At 41.5% G+C, this 25,420-nt stretch overlaps 1 protein-coding gene across 2 annotated transcripts in view; it reads right to left on the reverse strand.

The window, feature by feature from the left end:
• Window positions 1-25,420, reverse strand: part of LGR4 (leucine rich repeat containing G protein-coupled receptor 4) — a 102,085-nt gene that overhangs the window by 62,727 nt on the left and 13,938 nt on the right. The window contains exon 1 of one of the 2 annotated variants that reach the window (XM_023507794.1): window positions 12,487-12,614. The exons of the other annotated variant lie outside the window; for it this stretch is intronic. Coding sequence (XP_023363562.1) covers window positions 12,487-12,515 — 29 coding nt within the window. The 5' untranslated portion in view covers window positions 12,516-12,614. Of the gene's footprint in view, window positions 1-12,486; window positions 12,615-25,420 lie in introns of those variants that run through there. 2 annotated transcript variants of the gene reach the window in all.

Here is a 25,420-nt window from a genome sequence, read left to right on the forward strand (position 1 = left end):
AACTGTTTTTGGTTTCTTTAAAGAAATAACTCAGTTTGAGGAACAGAAACAGGAAGGGGGGGTAGGAAGCAAGAAAGATCAAGGAAAAAAGGGAAGAATCTCAAAGAAAGAAAGAAAAAAGGGGGAAAAAAAGCTTCCAGGAGAGAAAGTGCTCTGCCTGTCAACAGCAGCCAAGGAATTCATAAACACAGTTACCGCAGGATTTGATAATTAGATCATTTGTCAATATGTTTATCACAGCGTGAGTCTCATGCATATTAACCATGAGTAAAATTGATTCCCCCTTATTTTGGCTCCCGAAGGGAACAAAGAAAAGGAGAGAATTTCCTGAGGTGACTGAGCAAGATTTAAAAGAGCAAAGGAAAAGAAACACAAAGTTTGAAGAGGATGTGTGTAAACTTGTGGAGAGCACCTGAGGTGGAACCGACTGGGCTGGGATCTCCAGAGACAGGAGGGGGGACCTCCATCTGACTGTTCCTTGCGCAGCCCTGCAGGGCAGTGGGGGGACGTTCCCTCACCGGGAGCAGGTGGGGTTTCAGCTGGCACCCCTCCGAAGGGACCCAGCACCTGTGAGCGTGTGGCGCCTATTCCTTCATTCTCTATGTCCAGAATCGTGGATTCTAGGCTCACTCTCACACCGCACGCCTTCCTCTCACTCCTACCTCACAACTACGTATTTCTCTCCTAGTGTGTTTTCCCAGCTTTTTCCCAGCTACAGTAATTAACTCAAAGACACAATCACGTTAAGTGCCAATCAAAGCTCCACCGAGAGCCAAGAGGAACAATAGTATGCTTATCCGCGCCGTCTTTTAAGTTACCAGTTGAGTCACCACATGTCAACAATGAAGCAATGATACACACGCAGATCATACTCCACGTTAACAGAGCTAAACCAGAGATCTCGGGAAGCAAGCTGTCCTGGACAGCCAAGCTTTCCAGAGAGCTGAGGGTTTGCCCTCAGGGGGGATCAGGAGAGGGAGGCACAGACACTTAAACGATTTTGGATACTGACTATTTTTCTAAAGTGCTCTTTACACTTCTCTGCTTTCTAAAACGACACCTATGAGAGATGATTTAACCTTCTCGTGGGCCTTCTTTATCAGCATCCAAGGCTGTGACTAGCCAGTAGGCACAAAAGCCGTGCATCCCTCCAGCCCCCCTGCAGCCCGTTTCTCCAGCCATATTTAAACCATCACTCTCTCTCCCTGGATCAGTGCTGTAGCATCCCGTCTGGTCTCCCTCCTTCCACACTTGCCCCTCTCCAATTCAACCTGCTCCTGGCACCCAATGCAATCTTTTCAAAATAAGAAAACAATTCATGCCAATCCAGTCCCTCCAGGTCTATCTGCTCTACATCAAGGCCCTACCTGAACTTGCTCCCATGTCCTCCTCAATCTCGTCTCAGATTATCCCCCGCGGCCCCAAATCCCACAAGCACTGGAACTTTCTGTCCTCCGGCCTTTGCACTGGTTCTCTGCCTGTTTCTCTGCCTGCTCTGCTCCAGCTCCTTCCCGAGCAGCCTCACTCTTGCCTCCTGGCTCCATCTCCAATGCGGCCCCTTCAGATGGTCTCTCCTGAGCCCCCTTACAGTGGCTCCCAGTCAACTTCTTCCCATCCAGTTTATTTCTGCCTTTTAACTCTTGCCTCTGGAATCATTTGTTCCCTTGTACTTAATTGGAAAACAACTTTCACATAGCCCTTACTGCGGTAGGCCAGCTCTAACACTGCTCATAACAACCAGCAATTCCCCGACAGTGATCCAGTGGCACCTGGAAATTTGACAGAAATGCACGGTCTCGGCCTCTACTCCAGACTTCCTAATCAGACTTCCTAGACTGTTAAGGTCCCCAGGCGAGTCTGATGCACATCCACATGGGAGGCCGCAGCCGTAAATTATGCTGCCTCCTTATGTGCTAAATGGTCTGCCCCACTAGAAAAGAACATTTATGAAGACAAAAGATCTAGTCTACCTTGTTCACCACCAATTTTCTGACTCTGAGCCCGAGGGCCTAACATATTATAAATATTTGGGGGAGGAGATAACCTGTTCTATGGCCAGCATTCACGCTACTGAACCAGAGCTATGTACACTTCACAGACACTTACACGGATTGCTGTTATTCACCCTCCCCGAGAGACATTGCCTAGCTCAGGTTGCTCCTCTTCCCATTTTTCTTCTCTGTCTGTGCCTCGGGGGTCACTATTTTTCTCTTCCTTATTTCCCAGTGCCCAGGATAAAAGGATTATCCATTTGTAGAACTAACTGACCCTTGCAAGATGACCAATCTTCAGAGCACTCGGTATCATATGGTGAGATTATTTCGGTTACGCTCAGCGGAACATAATTGAGTAAAAAGCACTGGCTTTGCAGCAAGGCTACCTGGATTCAAGTCCAAAGTCCAGTACTTGTCAGCTGTGTGATCATCAACAAATTGGTTAACTTCTGTGCTTTAGCTCCCCCGTTTAAAAATAATGAATCATGGCACCTACGTCAAAAGGTGGTGGGAGAATTAAAATAAGGTGATTCATGTAAAGCACTGGGATCCTTCCTGTCAGGAGCAAGCACTCCATACACATTGGCTTTTATACATCACGCCCTGCTGGTTATTATTCCCAGGTCTTTGGAAAACTCCTGGCCCTCATGGTTCAGGATTGAAATGCTGGCACTGCCAGTCACTCCTAACTAGAGAATAAAAAGGCATCCACATACCAGAAGCACGAGTCTTCATAATTGCCTAACTGCTCCCCCTCCCATGGTTTCCTATTATATTCCCAGAGCCTTTTTCACATAACAGCTTCTCTCCCCAACCACCAACTTCGATCTGCTTTTCAAAATACTCAGAAACAAAACAAGTTATTTGTGTGACAAACATTTTCTAGAAGAAGTCTGCAGTTGAATGCAATTATACAGGGGTGGTAACACTACAGGAGAAGGAGGGGAGTGAACTGATGACCTGCTCTAAACAAAGTATCCATCCTGGACTTGAGCTCAGGAGTTTGAGACCAGCCTGAGCAAGAGACAGACCCATCTCTACTAAAAACAGAAAAATTGGACGTTATAGCAGAAGCTTATAGTACTAGTTACTTGGGAGGGTGAGGCAGGAGGATCACTTGAATCCAGGAGTTTGAGGTTGCTGTAAGCCAGGGTGATGCTGTGGCGTTTAGCCTTAGGCAACAGAGTAAGACTGTCTCAAAATGAAAAAAAGTAACCATCCTGGATAGGAGATCCAATGGCAAAAATTCAAAGAGAAGCATACTGCAAGAGTAGCCTATTTCCAGTCTTTGAATGACATAAACAGAGGAAAATGAAGAAAAAAAAAATCAAGAAGAACAAATCACATACAACAAAGGAGTTTGAGCAGCAAATAACACAGTCACTAGGAATGCCCAAGAGCAATACACAGCAGAGCCATGACAAACCTAGGAACTTACATAAGTTTAAACTTGACCCCTCTGCTTCTGGGGTCAAGTTTAAACTACTCTCCAGTCCCAGGAAGAAGTTGACACGTTCTCAGAAGTTGACACATTCTCCATTGGTTAACATGCCTTAACTTTATTTTTCTTCCCTGGCTTCACCTCCTCCTCCCCACTTGAATCTTCTTTTCTCCAGCTCCTCCCACCACCAGGGCTGGTTTCTTACCACTTCTGTTCCCACTAGACCAGCGCTTTACAAAACAGACGGGGCTACTTTTGTAAACTGTCAACATTCCACAATAAGACAAGCAGAGCGACTTGGAGTTCACATCATGGCAATGTGACACAGTAATGTTACATCTTAAATAATAAAAATCTTGGGCTTGCCTTCTGTATGCTTTCTTTGTTCCATTTCATTTTTCTGGAAGTTAATCTTTATTGTATTTTACAAGAATATTGAACCACACTGGATGGAAGGTAAAAAAAAAAAAAAGAAGAAGTAACTTGTCACTACAGCTATTCTGAGGAGCCCTACCCCAGACTGCTCACACGGAACGCCACCCTCTATTCCTTTCTCCCATAACCTAACCTAGTCTAATGTTCTTCAAGGCTTCTCTAAAATATCCTCTCTGAACCATCCCATGCAACGTGAACCTTTTCCCCAAAGTCTGCACCCCATCACTATTTCAGCTATTAAAACTATTTTAATGACTTAAACAGAAAAGCAAAATAAAGTCTTCACTCTATTCCTGTGCAAATTCCTTGCACTCAAGAGCCCTGTTTTATTTGCTTTATGCTGCACTTTCTTTTCTGTACAACACAGAGACAGCACAGTGCAGTAGTCCAACTTCTGGGTTAAAACGGGACATAAAAATGGAGTCCAATTCCCAAGGGCCCCAGCCAAACTCTGGCCATGTGGCCTGAGGCAAGTCCCTTAACTCTTGTGAGCTTCTAGTTTCTCCTCTGGGATGTGAGGTCAGCATGGTATGCAAAGCCTTCCCAACTCTAAAATTAAATGATGTCTGTCTGTTCTTAGAAAGGCTCTCAGGTTCCTCATGGGCAAATGGGAAAACATCTGCCCTACCACAGAGCTGGGAAGACTGGAAAGCCCTTCTATAACTGTAGAGAACTCTGGGAATTTAAGGCACCATTTTATGGTTCTGCATATACTGGTGCCCGTGCAAAATGCATAAACCATAGAAACTTCATGTACTCTGCCTTTGAATCTGAAAGATGGGACAGTGAGGGACCGGAAAACTCTTGACTCGGGAAGCCACTGAAAATAGAGGCTATCTGGTGTACAGAAGAGGAGCTTGAGGAAGAAAAGGAAAGAGCTCTCATGGACATAAAAACATCATCTCTGGCTCAGAACCTGTAGCTCAAGCAGCTAAGGTACCAGCCACATATACCAGAGCTGGCGGGTTCGAATCCAGCCTGGGCCTGCCAAACAATGACAACTACAACAAAAAAATAGCAGGGTGTTATGGCAGGTGCCTGTAGTCCCAACTACTTGGGAGGCTGAGGCAAGAGAATCACTTAAGCCCAGGAGTTAGAGGTTGCTGTGAGCTGTGATGCCATAGCACTCTACCAAGGGCGACAGCTTGAGGCTCTGTCTCAAAAAAAAAAATCATTTCCCTTGCTATAGAATCAATCAGGTACAATGAACAGATGCTTACAAATGGGAAAGAAAGAAGGCAGGCACTAATTATTCCTAAATGCCTACTATAACTTAATCTTTGCATCTGCATCTGCTTTTAATATTCCTAATTCTGGCCTCAGGTACCTAAAGTAAAATAACATTTGGTGGCAGACGATATCACAAAATCTAACAGAAACGTACACCAGTAATGCCTTTGAGTGTTCAGTAACAGAAGCTGCTGCCTTCTCACCAGATAAATGTAGGAAGACCATTTATCAAAAACACTGGACAGAAGCTTCCTGTCACGGATATGACCCCAGAATTCTGGTACCTTAAATCTATATAATGTCCACTCCCACCACCCAAATCCCACACAACTCAGAAGGCCAACAACGCAGGGTGGTCAACATTTATTCTGACATGTGAGAACATTGATAAAACAGCTATATCCATCTATTTTAAGAAAGGGAAGGGAAGAGGACATTTAATCCCAAAGGGGTAGGAGGACACAAAAAGTTATGATCTTAGAATAAAAGACGGCTATAAGATGGCTTTAAGATGAATAAAAGTAGATTCATTTAAAAATCATTACATTATCCCTAGTTTTCATATTTAACCATGCAATTTGTCAAATAAGCAGCTGGAAGCTCAAACCATCACACCAGATGACCTTTCTGAATACAATTTTAAAACTCAGAGATTATGTAGCTACAACTGGGCATAGCCTCTCTTTTAGTTTCTGTTAAAGGATCAAATTCTAGTAACGGCATGACCCTTTCTAGATAACATTTATTTGTTTTTGTTTTTTTTGTTTGTTTGTTTGTTTTTGAGACGGAGCCTCAAGCTATCCCCCTGGGTAGAGTGCTATGGCCTCACAGCTCACAGCAACCTCCAACTCCTGGGCTCAAGCGAGTCTCCTGCCTCAGCCTCCCAAGTAGCTGGGACCACAGGCGCCCACCACAGCGCCAGCCATTTTTTTTTGGTTGCAGCCATCGTTGTTTGGCGGGCCCAGGCTGGGGATTCGAACCCACCACCTTAGGTGTATGTGGCTGGCGCCTTAGCCGACTGAGCCACAGGCGCCCAGCTGATAACATTTATTTGAGCGAGTGCCACTTCCACTAATCAACACAACTTTCAATAATAAAAAGAACCAGCACATAGAGCCAGGCACGTGGCAAATGATTCACATACTTTACCCTCAAGACAGTCATAAGAGGTAGTGCCACTGTCCTCCTCATTTAACAGAACTGAAAACAGAACAGCCCAAAGTCACCTAGCAGAGATATCAAGCCACAATCAGAATACTCAGGCAGTCTTCAATCCTACCTCCCTAATTTACTCCTTTAAAAAAAACCTGTCAGGTACTACCAAATGATTTTAAGAAAGGTTCTAAAACTAATTTATGTAGGAAATTTGTCCAATAAGAATGGATGTTACTAAAATACATATTCCATAGTCTACCCACCAGTTTGTCATCATTACATGGGGGGGGGGGAGGGGGGGAAGGAAGATGATCTCAGGAAAATAAATCATGATAGCAATTAAGATGTTCTCTAGGCTCGGCGCCTGTGGCTCAAGTGGCTAAGGTGGCAGCCATGTACACCTGAGCAGTTGGGTTCAAATCCAGCCCGGGCCCACCAAACCATGATGGATGCAACCAAAAAATGGCCAGGTGTTGTGGCAGGCATCTGTAGTCCCAGCTACTTGGGAGGTGGAGGCAGGAGACTCACTTGAGCCCAGGAGTTGGGAGGTTGCTATGAGCTGTGATTCCATGGCACTCTACCCATGGTCTCAGCTTGAGGCTCTGTCTAAAAAAAAAAGATGTTTTCTAGTGGGCCTGCAATTTATGTAATTATAGTTTACAACATGGTAGTGAAAATAGCTACTGAATGGCTTGCTTTTGTCACAGGTGTTAATATTGCTTGTTGATAACATTATCCTGTCTCTCTCACACATCTGCAAGAAACTCCAGCCCTAAATATGTTTGCAGCTCCTGAATTGGTATGATAGCCAGGCCTCTCACTTGGCTGTACCGGTCTGTGCACTGCATTTGGGGAAGTACTAACGGGAAGGTGAGGGATTGCAGAGGTGGGGGAGGCACGAAAATAGTACCCGACACATATCTGCCTACTTGGTTACTAACTACTTTTCATTTCAAGGAATCTCCTCAGCCATTTTATTTTGGTTCTTCTGTTGTCTCCACCCAATATTTAGACAGCAACATGAGCCATAGAAGTTGGGATGGGTTAAACTGGGGGGAGGGTAAGTTAAGAAGCTTGGCCCAGAGTGAAGACTGCCACTTATGTGGCCAAGCTGAAATAACCAACATAAGCATGTAAGTTAGTCCAGATATACACACACTCATTTTTATTTTAAAACTTATTTTGCATCTTAGTAATTTCTTCCTTAAAAATAGCCAAGAACTCTGCTGTGTTGGGCCAATTTTTTTTTTTATAAATTGCTATTTTGAAAAGAAATCATAATTATGCATATGTAGTAGATGAACCAATGTACCAATGACTTTTGCTATTTTCTAGCGTTGCAAAAAGTTTCAACATGCTACATGGATGCAATCATTAAAACCAATGTTTCTCCATAAAATGCATTTTTTTTTTTTACAAAGTGCTTTATAAGTAAATAATTGAAAAGGAGTGACTACTGTGACTGCCATGTGGTCAGGTATTTCCTGCAAGAACAGGGACTACCTGCTCTTCCAATCTTTCATTGTCCTGCTAGGCATAGAAAGAAAAGTGGTCCTACTTCTAAAGTCTTTATGGATTTTCACCTGAATTTTTTTCTAAAGGACTAGGTGTGTGCATGTATGCTAAAAAATAAAAATAAAACAGAGAGGATCTCGTTCAGCTTATCTTCATCCCCACCCCGGGAACATGTACTAATGAGTAAATTGAAGACCCAGAATGAGACAACTTCTTTATTCCAAGCCATACAACCAGAATCAAACCCAAAAATCTAGTCATCTTTTCCCCATACAAAATAATAAATAAGTACTATATAAAAATATCAAAATCTTAAAAAATACAAGCGGACAACAAAACAAGTGGAAATTTGCAAAGAGTAACTATTTTCCTTACCAAAGGCATTTGTAGTCTTCTAAAGAATGACCAGCAATACACCAAAATGGGGTGATGTGGCATTGAAGACATTTGGCAATGTCTGGATATATTTTTGGTTGCCACAACTTGGTGGGCAGAGGGTTCAAGGTTACTGGTATCTAGTGAGTAGAAGGATATGATGGGATATGGGATCAGGGATATGATGATTGAGCTCATGTGTCAACTTGATTGGGCCATGGGGTACCCAGATATTTGGTGAAACATTATTTTCAGTATATATGTAAGGGTGTTTCTGGATGAGATTAAGATTTCAATCTGTACCCTGCCTAAAGCAGGATGCACTCGATATGGGTGGCTTCATGCAATCCACTGAAGGCCAGAATAAAACAAAGGGAGAATAAACTCTCTGCCTATCTTCCATCTGAGACATTGATCTTGTCCTGATTCATAATTACGCTGGAACTTACACCATCTACTCTCTTGGATCTCAGAGCTTCAGACTTGAACTAAAACTTATGTTCTCCTGGTGGGTCTCAGGCCTTCTGATTTAGACAGGGAAACTTTACCATAGTACTCCTGGGTCTCCAGGTTACTGACTACATTATCTTAGAACTTCTCAACCTCCATAACCATGTGAACCAATTCCTTTTAATAAATCTCAACAAATAAATACACACACACTCTCTCTCTCTCTCTCACACACACACACTCTCCTCGTTCTGTTTCTCTGAAAAACCCAGGCTTACATGAGCTCCTACAACAAAGTATTAGCCAGCCCAAAATGTCAATGTCAAGGTTGAGAACCCTAAGGTATAAGAATATTTATATTTTCATTATGGAGATGTTAATGTTATATATAAGAATTACCATTTTTAGTACACAGTTTGGTAGCATGAAGTATATTCATACCATTATGCAACTGTCACTACCATCTACCAGAACTTTCTTCACTTTCCAAAAGTGAAACTCTGTATTCACTGAACAATAACTCCCCCTTCTCCATTTTCACCAGCTCTTGGCATCCACCATTCTACTTTCAGTCTCTGGGAATTTGACTACTCTAAATACCTCCTCAATGGACTCACATAGAATTTCTCCTTTTGAGATTGGCTTCATTTACTTAGCATGGTGTCTTCAAGGTTCATACATGTTATAGCAGGTGTCAGGATGAATTTCCTCCCTTTCAATGGCTACCTGATATTTTACAGTAACTCCATTTTTAATTTTTTGAGGAACTACCATACTATTGTCCATAGCAGTTGTATAATTTTACATCCCCTCAAGTGCATGTTTAATTGGCAGCACTTCCAACAGCAGTAGTTTCTTCTCTCTCTCTTCTGCTTTCCTCCCTGCAGCCTGGCCATTTCATGAAGTAAGTAGGTAGTGACTCCATACTTAAAAAACTGGAGCACCCTTGAAGAAACCCTAGGGAGTAATTTTTTTACCTTTTTAATTAACACATAATAATGGTATGTATTTATGGCATACATAGTGACATTCAATACGTAAAACAAACTGTGATCAGATTGGGATGATGAGCACATCCGTCATCTCAAACCTTTATTGGTATAGAACACCAGACCTCATTCCTCCTGTCTCGTGGTAATTTTATATGCCTTAACAAGTCTCACCCTAACCCCTCCCTCCTTCTCTCTACTTTTCCCAGCTTCTAATATCCTCTGTTCGACTTTTTACTTCTACAAAATCAACTTTCTTTAGCATCCACACATGAGTGAGAAAATACGGGTTTAAGTTTCTGTTCATGGCTTATTTCACTTAACATAATGCCCTCCCCATTTCATCCATGTTGCTGAGAATAATAGAAAGATAGGATTTCATTCTTCTGATGGCTGAATAGTATTCCGTTGGGTATGTGTCTAGAAATACCACCCTTCTTTATCAATTTGTCTGTTGTTGAACATCCAGGTTGATTCTGTCTTTGCTGTTATGAATAGCGCTGCAGTAAACATGGTGGTGCAGACGTCTCTTTCGTACACGGATTTCCTTTCCTTTAATGTCCAGTAGCAGGGTTGCTGGATCATATGGCAGTTAGTTCTATGTGTAGTTTTTTGAGGAACTTCCACATCACTTTCCATAGAGGCTGTATTAGTTTACATCCCCACCAACAGTGTATGAGAGATTCTGGAGAGTGTTTTTTTTTTTTTTTTTTTAATATGAATAGTCACTCTGTAATTCTCCTTGAGGAACATTTCTATAATGCTACCATAGCCAGGGTGAAAGAGTGTGGAAGGGCATGGAAAACACGGGAAGGAACATGCCTGCCTGCCTAACAGATGACCCTTCTCCACACTAATCCTGAAAGCTACCCCAACCCCAGTCTGTGAAACCTGATAAAATAATCCTCAGAGCATCTCAAGTTTTCTACATGACACCTGTTTTTATTCTTTGAGAAAGAGAGTCTATTTCTAAGATCTCCTTATTTACATGTACGTGGGAAAATATTCTGGTTTTACAGGGTTCAGTATGACGGGTAAGTAGATTTCAGTGCAAGTTCAAGTATTTTCATGAATACTTACCTCTTGGGGAAACATAGCTTTGTATACTTACACATGGAATAATATTAAGTCCAAAATACTGAGTTTGAATTCCAATTAATTTGTGATTTGTTCCCACAAAGACCCTTAAGCTTGTCTTAATTTTTGACTAAAAATATGGTTATCATTCCTTCTCGGAACTGCCTAAAGAGTTAACAAGGTAACATATTCCATACGTCTAGAACTCCTTAAAGTAGTAGTGGTTTTTAAAGTATGCTCTCAGGACTAGCAATATCCCTGTTGCCTGGAAATTTATCAGAAACACAAATTAATTGGGCTCTATCCCAGATGTACTGAATCAGAAATCCTGGCCCCCCTCCACACACCCTCCAGCCTGTATTTTACACAGCCCTGCTGAGATGAACACAGGACAAAGCAGCACAGTGAGACCCACTGCTAGGATCAGACAAAGCACTTCTACCCTTGCCATCTTACTTAGAATTCACAGCAACCCTATGAGATAGGTAGGGCTGGGGAAGCTGAGGCTCAGAGGAGTCACTTGACTTACCTAATGTGATATTGCTGAGCAAACTGAGAAGTGAATAAGAAATCCATCTTAGCATCATGTCATAGGCAGGGCTACAGATATATTAGGGACCACATAGCCAAGTACTCCCAATGTGTATACGAAGCAACCAGAGCCCAGAGAAGGTTAAATGATCTAAGCAGGCTCACACGACGTCCCTGTGGAAAGCCTTGGCTCCTGTGGAAGTTCCCTCCTCATTCTTGGGCAAACCATTTACATGGAAGCAGTCGGCTTCTGCTGGCTAAGTACCCCTTCAAATCATGAGTAGTGAGTAATGAGCGTTTAGTTTGCAACCCACTTGGGAGTTTTCCAAAAAAGTGGCACCCATCAAAAACGTCACCTTGGATAAGACAATAAGGTAAGCGGTCAGGACACTGATGAGAAGCTGAAGGGATGGACAACAGGCCTTAATCCGAACAGAAAGAGACATAAAAGAAAGTAAAAGGGGGCAGCGCCTGTGGCTCAAAGGAGTAGGGCACCAGACCCATATGCCGGAGGTGGTGGGTTCAAACCCAGCTCCAGCCAAAAAAAGAAAGTAAAAGGATCAAGAGACATAACGAGGTTGAAAAATCTGTGTAGTAAAAGTCATGAAAAATCTGAGCTAAAATTAAAAAAAAAAGGCTGTGGTCAGAGGTAGTATTTAGCAGTTCTGGGTGGTCACAAGGTTCAAGATGTGGTGACGGGAGGAAATAGCTGAGGCGGAGTTGAAACAGAGACACCAGTGTGGGGGTCAGTGAAATGAGAGGCAAGAGGGTTAGAAAGGCTGTCCTTGTGGAGTAGACGACAGAATTTCTGGTTGAAAAGAAGGTGGCAGAAATGAGAAGACCATGAGCTTGGCACCTAATTCCTTTCTAAAGGGGACCAGTAGAGAAGCCAGGAGATGACAACATTCACCAGGGGTCAGAACTGAGGGTCATGGAGGACAGCAGGAGCAAAGGTCGTGAGGAAGATGAAAGCCTGTAACCTACAACCTTCAGTGCCTCCTATCAGCATTTCAGAGGACACAGGGCAAGCCCGGGCTGCAGAGGAAGAGGAGGAGTGGGAAATCATCACAGGAGACGACATAAGCAAATCAGCTCCAATACCACCTTTTTGGGAAGATCTACAAATAACTGAACTGGCTCACTTTCTCACTGAAGTGAAAATGATACCCAAAGCACCATCTCAGCAAGCCACAGGGTGAACTTCGATACTAAATGGCTTGTTCAACTGATTGATAACTGAGTCCTGTGCAGCTACACAACTAAGTCACCTGACTTGCCACAAAACTTCACTTACTTTTGTTTTACAATGTTACACAGTTCCATTTTAATGTAGTGATATCCACCGAGGGCCAATAAACCACTTAGGATGCATCAACTTCAAACATACCTGAAAAGTGAGCAGAGCGTTGTTATCACGATAAAGCGTTGTTGTCAGTGAAGAAACATATAAGCCAAGTGGCTTTGCCGGGGCTGCAGAGCAAGATAAGACTAGGTCTGAGAAGACCACAAAATGCACAATGGCTCTCAAAGAGGGAGTCAACACTCCATTTTCTGCACAAGGCTGTGTTGGTTCTGTTCTAGGCAGAAGGAGAGGGCTGCAGAGAAGCCACTTATGGTTATTATATTATCCCTGAAAACACAACCTTCTCCTATTTGAAAAGGGAATTCGCACTTGTCAAATACAGCCAGTATGGCAGGAGGCACTCAACTCATGTAATTCTCACAACCACTCTGAAAAACAGGTGCTATCAACTCCATCTAGAGGATTAAATTGAGGCTCAGCAAGGTTAGGAAACTCGCCCAAGGAGACACTGGACAGGGCACCACAGCACCAGAATATCTCAGAAGAGGAAAATGGAATCTTACTGAAGGAAATGAGGGCTGGCCCCTGGGCCCCCCAACCCCAACTCCTGCCCTACAGTCTAAGAGAGTGGAGTGAATTCTGAACGCTGAACCTTGAGCCCCATAGACACACACACCCACTACCCCATGTGCATCTAACACCAAGACACAAGTGGAGTGTCCTCCCAAGTGTCATTTCTACCACAGAACACCAGGGAAGGAGGAAGTCTGATCTAATGGGTAAGTGATCTCTGAGACTCACAAGTCCCACCTAAGTAGCCTGGGTATCAAAAAAAACCTTGAGACTCAGACAAGACACTCTGTCTTCCACTAATCACTTTGCAACTTTGAAAACTTATGGGGGAGGGAGCATTAAAATAATTAAAGGGAAAAGCTGAAGTTGCTTATAAATGGACAGATTTTAAAACACCTCATATAACTTGGATGTTGAACTCAAGAATTAAAAAACTGTTAAAAATAGGTGCATAGGTATTACATCCATGCACACATAGATGTTATTTTATAAAGAGGGCTATGGAATACCTAGAATATTAAAGCTACCCTTTCATGATAAATTCCAGGGCATACTCATAACAGGAGTCAGACAGATTTTGTTTTCTACCACATAGTTCTATAAAAATAAACTGTCATCACAACATCCCTGTGGTAGTAAAAGGCCATATTTGCCTGCAGTTAAATCCAACAGCAGCTGCTCTATGGAAAAAGACGGCCCAATAATTGGCTTCTTTCACCTCTGTTAATCACGAACAAAAGTGTCATTCAGTTTCAAAATGGACAAAATGCTCCAATGGATGGTCAGCTAGCTGAGCCAATGGGGTGGAATAACAATAACCCAGTAGCATTTTCCTTTCCCCTTTTGTTTGGTCTCTCAAAGCCCTTAATTAAGACCTGCACAAAGCACCCCTACAGGCTTTTTTCAATGAGGCATTACACGCCTGTTTTCTTGTATTTAAAGAAAAAAAATAGCAGGGATTTTCTGAAACACATTAAACAGAATACACAATTTCCATTTATTTGCAACTGAAATACTGTTAAAATTTTAGAGCTTAAATATTATCATCAGTAACAAAGCAAGTTCTTTCCATTTCAGGCTTGGGGAGTGGAGGGTGAGAAGGAGGTGGGAACGCAGGAGCTGGGGCAAGGCCAGAGACTGCCAAGTCCGAGTAGTGTTGTTAAACCATTTACCCAGAAATAAAACTGGGAGCGGCCATAATTCCGAACGACCTAGATTGGTCTTCTAAACCTTTTGCTAGCGTTAACACCTACAAACTGGGGGGTGAGGGGGGCGCTAACAAAACCCACATGAGATATTCTTAAAGCAGAGTAGACAAGTGAAACAAAGGGTGAGAAAAGGTGGGCTTGAATCTGCTCCTTAGAAACGCCTGAAAAATAATGTAGAAGAACAATTGTTTACAATTAGACAGTCTCTATAAGAACTCTGTGTAAGTCTATAATTGATTTCTTTTTCAATCTTAACCTTAACAATGCCTCATATAATGATGGTGGATAATACTCAGAAAGTCCAGCTTCAAAAATACCCAAAGCCTAATTAAGTTTTCATTATTCAATTTTCTTTTCGCATGACTTCAGAAAAAGGCTGTTGTGCTCATTTTTAAATGCTCTGAAATACAATCTTTCCAGGTTTTAGACTGTTCTGAAAATATCTAGTTCTGCCCATAATTTGTTCTTCCCTCCCCCTCTCACAAATATCCTGAATGACAGCTTAATGTGACAGCTTTCTTGCCACAATTCACCGAAGGGGAGTGGCAGGTAGGGTTCTCAGAGAAGGAATACCTAACAAAGCCATCATTCTGGGAGTTACTTTCAATCTGTCAATCCAGTCCATCAAGTGGAATGTGCTCCACTATTCTCTTGTAAATGTGCTTATTTCAAACAAGGCAGAACTCCGGCAGCTGCCCTACAGAAGACTAAATGACCCAGCTCAAATGTCACCTCTGCGGCGAAGCCTTCTAACTCCCCAAGGCAGAGTAAATTCCCCCCCTCTTCGCTCCCACAGCCCTTTGTTCATCCCTCCTGTACAATACACTTTCCTCGTACTGTATTTCATTTGTGCTTATGCCTAACCTCCCAGCAAACCGTGTCACCTATGGACGCTTTTGAGTCAGCCTGGTAGACTGGAGGAGGGCGCAGGCTCTGAGGTCAAGGTGACCAGGGTGCAAATCCTGGTTGGAAATTATACAGGGGGTGCCTCCCAAAAGGTATACACATTTTAGGAAATCTTGTTGGAATCAAAATCGATCATTCCCAAAAAGCATACAAATTGCAGGTAAAATGGTACACTTGATCAGTAACAGTATCTTCAATTCAACTTCTAAGTAATACATAGATAACATCTCTTAAAATGTGTATACCTTTTTTTGGACACCATCTGTTATTTCCAATACACAGTGCAACCTCTATAAGTTGACACAAGGGACTGTAATAAACTGGTCAACATATAGAAGTGGTTAACATAAGGAACTAGACCTATGGTACAGACATGTTCACGTGGTCCATGTCCAGTTTATCAAAATTAGATCAATTGAAGAAGGTGGGAAGGTGGTCAACGATGAAGGTTCTACTATGTTGGACTAATATGCATTTCAACATTTTGTGCCTCAGTTTTCTCAGCTGAAAATGGGAATGCAGAGTATCCCTCTCATACGCTGCTAGGATGATCATGTGACCTGACAAGTGTAAAGCTCTCAGCACATAGCCTGGCACACAGGAAGGGCCTGACGCGTGTTAAAACAGGGAGCACCTCGTCCCCCGCCCCTCAGCAGCACACCTGCAAACACAACAGCTGCACACTAAGTGTTCACTCGTGTGGCTGAGCAAGTTAATCAACTAATAAAACATCACTAATAAAAAGTACTACCCCAAAGCACTCTCTCCATAGCTTTCAATTTATTCAACATTTTAAGGGTAGCTTACATGCAGGGCACACATACAGGGTGTCCATAAAGTGTATGTGCAATTTAAAATAGGTTTACATTTTAAAATTTGCACTATTTGCGAGGACAGCGCCTGTGGCTCAAAGGAGTAGGGCACCAGCCCCATATACCAGAGGTGGCAGGTTCAAACCCAGCCCCGGCCAAAAACTGCAAAATAATAATAATAACAACATTGTAAATTGCACACGAACTTTGTGGATCCCCTATACAAGGGAAGAGCTAATCGATTTTTGTTGGAATCAAAATCGATCATTCCCAAAAAGCATACAAATTGCAGGTAAAATGGTACACTTGATCGCTAACAGTATCTTCAATTCAATTCAACTTCTAAACAATACATAGATGATATCTCTTAAAATGCGTACGCCTTTTTTTGACACCGCCTGGTATTTCCAATACACAGTGCAACCTCTATAAGTTGACCTCTATGATATGCAATGAGACTTGATTATTCCTGCCTTCAGAGGGCCTACAAACAATTCTGAGCATGAGGCACCTAGAAATACACATCTACTGTATTAATGGTTCATGTCATACCTTCACTAAATATATATATATGACTACTGTGCATTTTCTCAACACTATATTAAACCTTTAAATATCTGTATGTGTATGTACAGCCAAGGAGTCTCATTTCACTGAAGATAGAGCAAGTAATACGATTTAAGTATGTTATATTTAATATACTTCAATGGTCCTTATAATTCTCACTAATGCTCCATGTCAATACAGCACCCCGCAAAGCATTCCAGGTCTACAGCCTGTGGTTCTACGATTGCAATTATTGCTCTCTGTGGTGCTGTAAGAGTCAAAACTACTTATGCATGACATTAAAGAATTTGGGTCATGAACAAATATATGGCAAAATCATTTTCCTTCCATAATGCTCTTTTCAAAGAGCTTACCGTTAAATACAGGATCACTGGCTTAAATGTAGCAATTCCAGTAAGACCGAGTTTAATAAAATCATTACTAAATTAGAACCATTATAAAGAAAATAAATCACCTTGAGTTTTGGTTCTTTAGTTGGAAAGAATGCTATGGAAACAAAAATCGTTTTGCTGTGCACTTGTTCAAGATCCAAATTCTTTTGTCCTAAAACATTAATTTTTTTTATAGGAGTCTGAATTGTGCATTACAGCTACAAATACATATTTGCAATTGAAAATGTTGGGCAGATTGACTGCATTCCATTCTCTTTAGAGTATAACAGCACACTAATAAAAATGAGCTCCTAAATTAGACCACTGGCGCAAGCCCCCGGAGGGCAGGGTGCTGCCTTTCACCTCTGTTCTCACCCAATTAAGACTGCCCACAAATGCCTTTTCTCACTCCTTGATATTCAAGTTCAAAGAAAATAAGATTAAAACACCCAATGGTACATTTTTACTTTTCTTATTTTTCCAGGGAAGTATACAAATGGGAGTGAAAAACCTAGTTGATAACACTTAATTATCATTAAGTTACGACAGAATCACTGTCATCATAATAAATTAAGCTATCAAGAGAACAAATTGTCCGTCAACACTGTCCAGATATACATGGATATTGGGTGATGTAAAATAATCAATGCCTACTCAAATAGAATGAATGAATCCTCCCTGACAGTTTTGAAAGGATAATACTACATTTGTTGTATGAGGAAAATTCCGTTACTCGAGATACTACTTGCAGAAATCAAATGATGTATTATGTCTGTACTATACTGAATACTCTAAACTCTTTTAAAAATTCTCCAGGAAGTATACTGGAGCAGAGCTTTGCTTCTGCTGTGCTTTCTGATCAATCCTTTAAGGATGACTGGAACCACTTTTCACCTACATCTCTTTAGTGAGTATTCCTTTGACTTATTTCCAGGTTAGCAAAAAAGCTGAATCCCCTAAAAACTGATGTTTAAGGCAAAAATGTCTTGTACCTGTGGAAAGTGAAAGGCAGCCACTGGCTACATAAACCATCTCCCCCCCCCCCCAAAAAAACACTTTCAATTAAGTCTGATGAAGATAATATTCTCCTTTCCAACAGACTGACACACTAGTATTTTCACTGTAGAATATCCAATTGCTCTATCATGCCATTGTTATTCTAGACCAGGTGTCCTCAAACTACGGCCGGCGGGTCACATGCAGCCCACCTAGGACATTTATCCGGCCTGCCAGGTGTTTTTGCCGCTGCTGCCTGTCCTGCTTAGCAGCCGACTGGTCCCGGGGCCCGCAGTCTGATGCTCCAGCAGTCTGAGGGACAGTGAACTGGACCCCTGTTTAAAAAGTTTGAGGACCCCAAAAGTTCTAGACCCAGAGAGAAATGCAGCCCCCAATATTTAAGCATATGGGAAAAGACAGAATTTTGAAGATGGGTGACAAGGCCTTAGGACTAACACTCTAAAACTAGGCTGCCTCCTGCAAATTAAAAAGTGACATATTCAACAAACCTTATAAATTGTATATAAAGACATGGTATATATTCCTTTACTTGCAACAAAGCCCTCAGCAGAATGAATACTTTTAATTCCTCCGGCCAGAATATTTTCCTCCTGGCAGAAAATATACACTTTGAATTCCACAAACTTCCACTTGGAAAATGAAGCAGAACTTCCCAGAATGTTGTCACCATAAAGTAAAAAATACTCACAGAAAATTTTGCTCTTATTGCCTGCTCCTTGCCTGTGGGCTCTAGATGCAATGTCACCTATATTTAAAAACTAAACAACAAAAAACCAGAAACAACTCTTTGCCAATCCTGCCTAAACCTCTCAATTTCATCCGCATCCAATCCTCCAGTTCCCAGAATCATGTCCAGTGTCATGTTACATAATGATCTTATAAAAACACTAAAGAGTTAAAGAATTTAATCTTGTTTTCAAAATTGCTATAATTTTTCTCATAAAATAAGGAAACAAAATAAAAGCAGAGACCACCCGAGAACTCTTTAGTACCACTTAGGTGGGATCTGAAACTTCAGACACATGCTCACTCCACTCCCCGTGAGGAAGAGCAACCACCAGTCCTCGCATAAGAACTGGGGCCTAAGTCACTATGTCAAAGGTACAAATTATGGTCCAAAGACAGCTCCAGGCACTGCTGAGCTTGGAATTGCTTACCCAGCAACCACCTTGTCCCAAACAAACTAAATGTTTAAGAGGCGAAAGGGCAATGGAGGCAATTATTGGAAGGAAATTTCTCACTAGGCTAGAAAGGAATAATTAAGTCTTTGCATGCTAAATCACATCACTGGGGTTAACAATGAAGTAATCAAGTGTAAATGGTGACAAAGCCCATCTATAGGACTCATGAAAGGAAATTAAGGTTGTGGGTAATCTAAACTATTGTTGCTTAAATACCACAAAAATTAGTCCCTAAAACTTCATTCATTCATCCTCTCTTTATACAATCCTGTGCGCTTTTTGTGGGAGGCAAGAAATTGGTTAATCCAGTAATTAAGGCAAATATACTGAATCATCAGAAGTAAAACACCATTCAGCTACTAATTCACAGGCAGAGATCCAAGGTCATTCTCCATACTGCTTAGACTGTACCAAGAGCTCAGTAATGAAATACCTCCATAGTAAGAGATGCATGTGTATTCCATTCACAAATATGACTAAACCCATGTAAATTACAAAACCAGTGCCTAATTACACTTTACCTGCTCCAGAATATAGAACACACAGGGCAGGGACGAGGGGCAGAAAGCTGGAGACAAATGGGGAATACCCATACAATCTTCCAACAACTGTTCAACAGCAAATTCACACCAGTCATGCTCTCAGAGACGAAACTAATGATGACCTGAAAGTTAAAAGGTCTCAACTGAGACTTGGGCTTTGCATCCTCAGGTCATCACCTTACCTTAGAGCAGTGGTTCTCAACCTTCCTAATACCTCAACCCTTTAATACAGTTCCTGGGGGTCGCAACCCACAGGTTGAGAACCGTTATCCTAGAGATTCAGTTTCCTCATCTTAGTTAAGGGTAAGACCAAGACTAAGACTTCACAGGATTCTCAACTGATCTGGTATACGGAAGATTCCCAAAAAACATACACGCATTTTAAGAAAGGAAAAAAAAATAGTATTAAAGTTATAATACTCAAATCACATTTGACTTCTGGAATTACAAGGGATACAAGATTACAATACATAAGATAACAAATGTTGTATGTATATATTGAGTATTACAATTTTAACACCGTTTTTCCCATTCTTAAAATGTATGTATAGTCCCAGCTACTCAGGAGGTTGAGGCAAGAGAATCACCTAAGCCCAGGAGTTGGAGGTTGCTGTGAGCTGTGAAGCCACCACACTCTACCAAGGGCAACAAAGTGAGACTCTGTCTCTACAAAAAAAAATGTGTGTACATTTTTTTGGCACCCTCTATGTTTGTTGTTGCTTATTGCTTGAGTTCCAGAATTCCAGACCAGCCTGAGCAAGACCCTGTCTCTACTAAAAATAGAAAAAGTAGGCAGGCATCGTGGTGGGCACCTGTAGTCTCAGCTACTTGGGAGCCCAATTCAAGAAGATTGCTTTTGCCCAATAGTTTGAGCTTGCTGTGAGCTGTGACATCACAGCATTCCATCCAGGGTGACAAAGCGAGACTCTGTCTAAAAAAATTAAATTTAAGATTCATCAGTAGTGGCTGATCCCAGTGTAGTGGTGTTTACAACTAATTGATCACAACCAGTTACAGACTGCATTGTTCCTTCTCCACTCCCACTGCTTCACTTGACTAGCCTTTAAAGAAAGAAAAAAAAAGATTCATTAGAATTTACAAAAATAATATGAGACGTTTCTGTGCACGGTTCACCCAGCTTTCTCCAATGGCAACATACCCTTAAAGGCTAAACCAGGAATTTACTCTGCTGCAACACTGTATTAAACTAAAGACCCCATTCAGGGTGATTCATGTAACCACTTTTTTTTTTTTTTTTTTTTGGAGACAGAGTCTCACTATGTCACCCTTAGTAGAGTGCTATGGCATCACAGCTCACAACAACCTCAAACTCTTGGGCTTAAGCGATTCTCTTGCCTCAGCCTCCCAAGTAGCTGGGACCATAGGCGCCCACCACACGTGCGGCTATTTTTTTGTTGCAGTTGTCATTGCTGTTTAGCTGGCCCAGGCCAGGTTCGAACCCGCCAGCCTGGGTGTATGTGGCTGGCGCCTCACCGTCTGAACTACGGGTGCCACTGTCATGTGACCACCTTTACACTCGTGATAAGGAACTGCTCCATCACCAGAAAGATTCCCACCTGAGGCCCCTATTGAGCCAGTCTTCCTATCTCTAACCTTAGCAATGGTTGATCTGCTCTCTATCACTCTAATTCTGTCATTCTGAAGTGTTACACCTGAAATCACACAGCATATAACCTTTTGAAACTGGCTTTTATCACTCAGCGTGACATCTTTGAGATCCACCCATGTGGCTGCATGTTTCAGCAGTTTGTTCCTTTATTGCTGTGTAGTATTCCACTGCATTGATAGACCATTTTATTCTGCTCTTCTGATTTTTATTCTTTTTATCTTTCATTAAACTCATTATGGGATGGGAAGAAAATTCTAAAATTTTGCCTTTGCTTAACATGGATTCATATTCCTATACACACTGACTATCTTAAAATCTTCATTCAAGCCTTCTCTGACTATTTAATATCCCTCTTCATCCTGCCTTATTTTTCTGGACAGTGTTTAATATCACCTGATACTAAATATTTGTGCTTGTCTATTGTCTCTACCACCACCGTCCCACCCCAAACCTGCCAGGTGAATTGCATGAGAGGAGGGACATGGTTGAATATTGTTCAATTCGGTGTCTCCAAGCACCAAAAACAGTCCCTAAAACATAAGGCACTTAATAAGGAGATGTTGAACTAATTCATTTTTTTTAAGTACTGACTTACTATTTCAGTAAGCAATTATTATGTTAAAGTTGAAAGACTAGTGATTCCATGAATAAAGTATTCATTGCTCTCAAAGTTTTTATTAACAAGTATTTATTGCTCTCAAAGTATAGTCTGAATAGATAAAGTTATTTACATTAAACCTTTCATTCACCTCCACAAATTAATTACTGTATCTCCTACAATTTCAACAAAGTACTGGGCTCATGGCAGGCCAGGAAAACAAGGAAGAAAGAAGAACAGGAACTCTTACCCACCAGGCAGAAACCACAAGCAACACAAGTCAAAATTTTTATTAAACCTTAAAGATTTATATACTCAAAGAGAAAACCATCTTTCCTGATAATGTTCTTCCTTTTGTACTTTAACATATTCTGGAGGGCTGCAAGTGATTCTGGGCATGTCATACAACTAAATGTACCTGGGCTTCTACCCTATTAAATGGGACATTAGAGCCAACTCAACTCTTTTTTACCAGTTATTAACAGAAATGCACAAAGGAGGAAAAGTCTGAAAAATATCAACAAGAATTTGGTGTTAAGATTTATGCAATTTAAAAGTTTAAGGCTGGGAGTGAAGGCTCACACCTGTAATCCTAGCACTGTGGGAGGCCAAGGCAGGTGGATTGCCTGAGCTCACCAGTTAAGAGACCAGCCTGAGCAAAAGTGAGACCCTGTCTCTAAAAATATCTGGGCATTGCAAGAGGCGCCTGTAGTCCCAGCTACTCAGGAGGCTGAGCAAGAGGACTGCTTGAGATCAAGTGACTGAGGTCGTTGCCAGTTAGGAAACCAAGGCACTCTATCCAGGGTGACAAAGTGAGACTCTGTCTCAAAACCAAAAAAAGGACAAAGAAAAAAAGCTGGCCTGGTGGCTTATGCCTGTAATCCTAGCATTCTGGGAGGCCAAGGCAGGTGGACTGCTTGAGCTCGGGAGTTCAAGACCAGCCTGAGCAAGAGGGAGACCATGTCTCTAAAACTAGCCGGGCACAGTGGTAGGCACCTATAGTCCCAGCTACTTGGGAGGTGGAGGCAAGAGGATTGCTTGAGTCCAAGAGTTTGAGATTGCTGTGAGCTATGATGCAACAGCACTCTACCTAGGATGACAAAGTGAGACTCTGTCTCAAAAGAAAAAGTTTAGCAAATTATAACTACCATGTCTATAAACACATAAATGTAAACACATGCCTTTGGGGGAAATGGACTTTTTTTCCCCCTACGGAAAAATTTAGCCTCTTTGATGTGTGGCCAGTAACACAACAGTTTTTAGGTCCATTGCACTGTCTTGGTTTTAAGATTTTTTCCAAATCCATTCTCTAATAAGTTGAGGACACTTCAAGCAGAGGACAGTCTTAACCTCTCCAGAACTCCTCATCTATAACATAAGAAAGGTAAACGCCAACATTTAGGAACAGAACTGGAAGACATTGTTGTATAACCCACTCAACCAAATAACCCCAGTCTAAAAACACCAAGATCTGGCCAGGCAAGGTGGCTCACACCTATAATCCTAGCCCTTTGGGAGGCTGAGGCTAGTGGATCTCCTGCGCTAAAGAGTTGAAGACCAACCTGAGCAAGAGCAAGACCTCAGTCTCTACTTAAATTAGAAAAATTAGCTGAGTGTTCTGGCCAGTGCCTCTAATCCCAGCTACTCAGGAGGCTGAGGCAAGAGGATTGCTTGAGTTTCAGGTTGCTGTGAACTATGATACCGTGGCACTCTAGCCAGGGCGACAGAGTAAGACTTAAAAATAAAAAATAAATAAAATAAAAACACTAAGATTAACACACCCCATCTGCAAAACCTCACGTCACCAGTGGCAGTGAGCCCTCCCTCCCCACGGCTTCTCCACCTCTCAATGGGGAGAAAAGTAGCAGAGGCTTGTGAGGCCTACTGGGAGGATTAACTAGATAACACAGGTAAAGCACTTCACTTAATGTCTGGCACTCAACAGCATCATTATCATTAACATCTAAGTTAATAACAAGATGACGGTGATGACTTAACTGAATGGCAAAACAGACCTGAAAGCTCTTCGTGACTAAGAATGCAATATAAGTAAAATGAAAAAGCGAAATGTTTCCCAGAGAAAACATCAACCTTTTTTAGAATCATTAAGCAAATTACCTTCCAGGATGGGGCTGGCTGGCCATCACCTGTACATTCAAAATTAAAATTGTGGCCACAGATTTAATCATGAATAGCCCTGCTGCTAAAGGAAAGAACACACAGGCCCAGTAGAAACCCATCAAGCCTGTAAAATATTAACAGCTTAATAAACATCTGCTCACACCATCAACAAACACAGTGTTCAAGTCAACTAAAGAGTACCAACCAAGTTAATTCCAAGTTGACTAAATGAAATGCCTTGGGGGAAAAAAAGGCTCATGGGTGATTCACTTTTATGCTGACTTCCCTATAAAAACATCTTCAACAGGAGAGGCAGGAAATTCCAGTGAGTGAAAGGGGCAGCTATATGGAAACCATCATACTGCACTCTTGGCTTTTTAATCGACTTCAAGGTTTTGGTTTAAAGCAACACATTCAGTAATTTGCTCCTTCAGAAACAGAAAAGGGAGTCTACTAACAGAACTGATCCTCATATACCATATAAGTGAATTCCACAAAAGAAAAAAAAAGCCAAAAAGCTTATGACTGACACTTTGCTGACTCAAAAAAACACCCTTGACATGGAAAATGGTATGAAAGCTTTTAAACCAAGATGTACAAGAAGCAGGGAGACTATATAAGACATACTTTAAAAAGAAATTCTGGCACGAATAAAAGATAACACTTTTATTCATGGAAAATCGATTCTTGAATATCAGTTACTTCTAAATCAAGCCATGGTCTCGGAGCGCGTGTACACTGTATGCATCCTTCTCGGGTATGCTTTAGTTTCAGTTCAGATTTTTTTTTCAATAATAAAAAATGGTGTAGCTTCTCACCATTTCATTTTTCATTTTCTCTTCTCCTTTCCCGACACACTGTCAAATATCTGAACAAACTACTTAAATACAGAATACCTGAGCTTCACAAACTAGGACCATTAACGGTAAGATTGAGCAAGTTAGAAAACCCTCTCAAATCTTGGTTTGCTCAGTGATAAAGTAAGAATCATGGTATGGACCAAGAACGGTTATTATGAAAATTACAGTTAGCACATGTAAGACACTTAATATACAAATAGAGCCCCACCAAATTTCCTTTTTTTTGGATCAGACTTTGCCAACATGGACACACTAATAATCCCAAGTTTCTTCCCTGTAAACAAAATACTTCACAGTGGGGTCATTTCTGCAGGAGTCTTTGGGGGCATTACAGGAACTGCCGGGTATCTAAAAGGGAGCTAGCATTCTCCCTTTCAAGGATAGACATTTAAACAAAATCAGTTTTTAATTTAATAACGGCTTTTGCTAATACAGCACACCATGCTAACAATATATTGAGGCTATCATTAACTGGTGATAACAGACCTCACTATATCTCTACGACATTAAAAGACTAACATTTTGTTATAAACATGTAT

This window comes from Otolemur garnettii, unplaced genomic scaffold (assembly GCF_000181295.1).
Source record: "Otolemur garnettii isolate 467f Iridium unplaced genomic scaffold, OtoGar3 scaffold00001, whole genome shotgun sequence".
Lineage (NCBI taxonomy): Eukaryota > Metazoa > Chordata > Mammalia > Primates > Galagidae > Otolemur > Otolemur garnettii.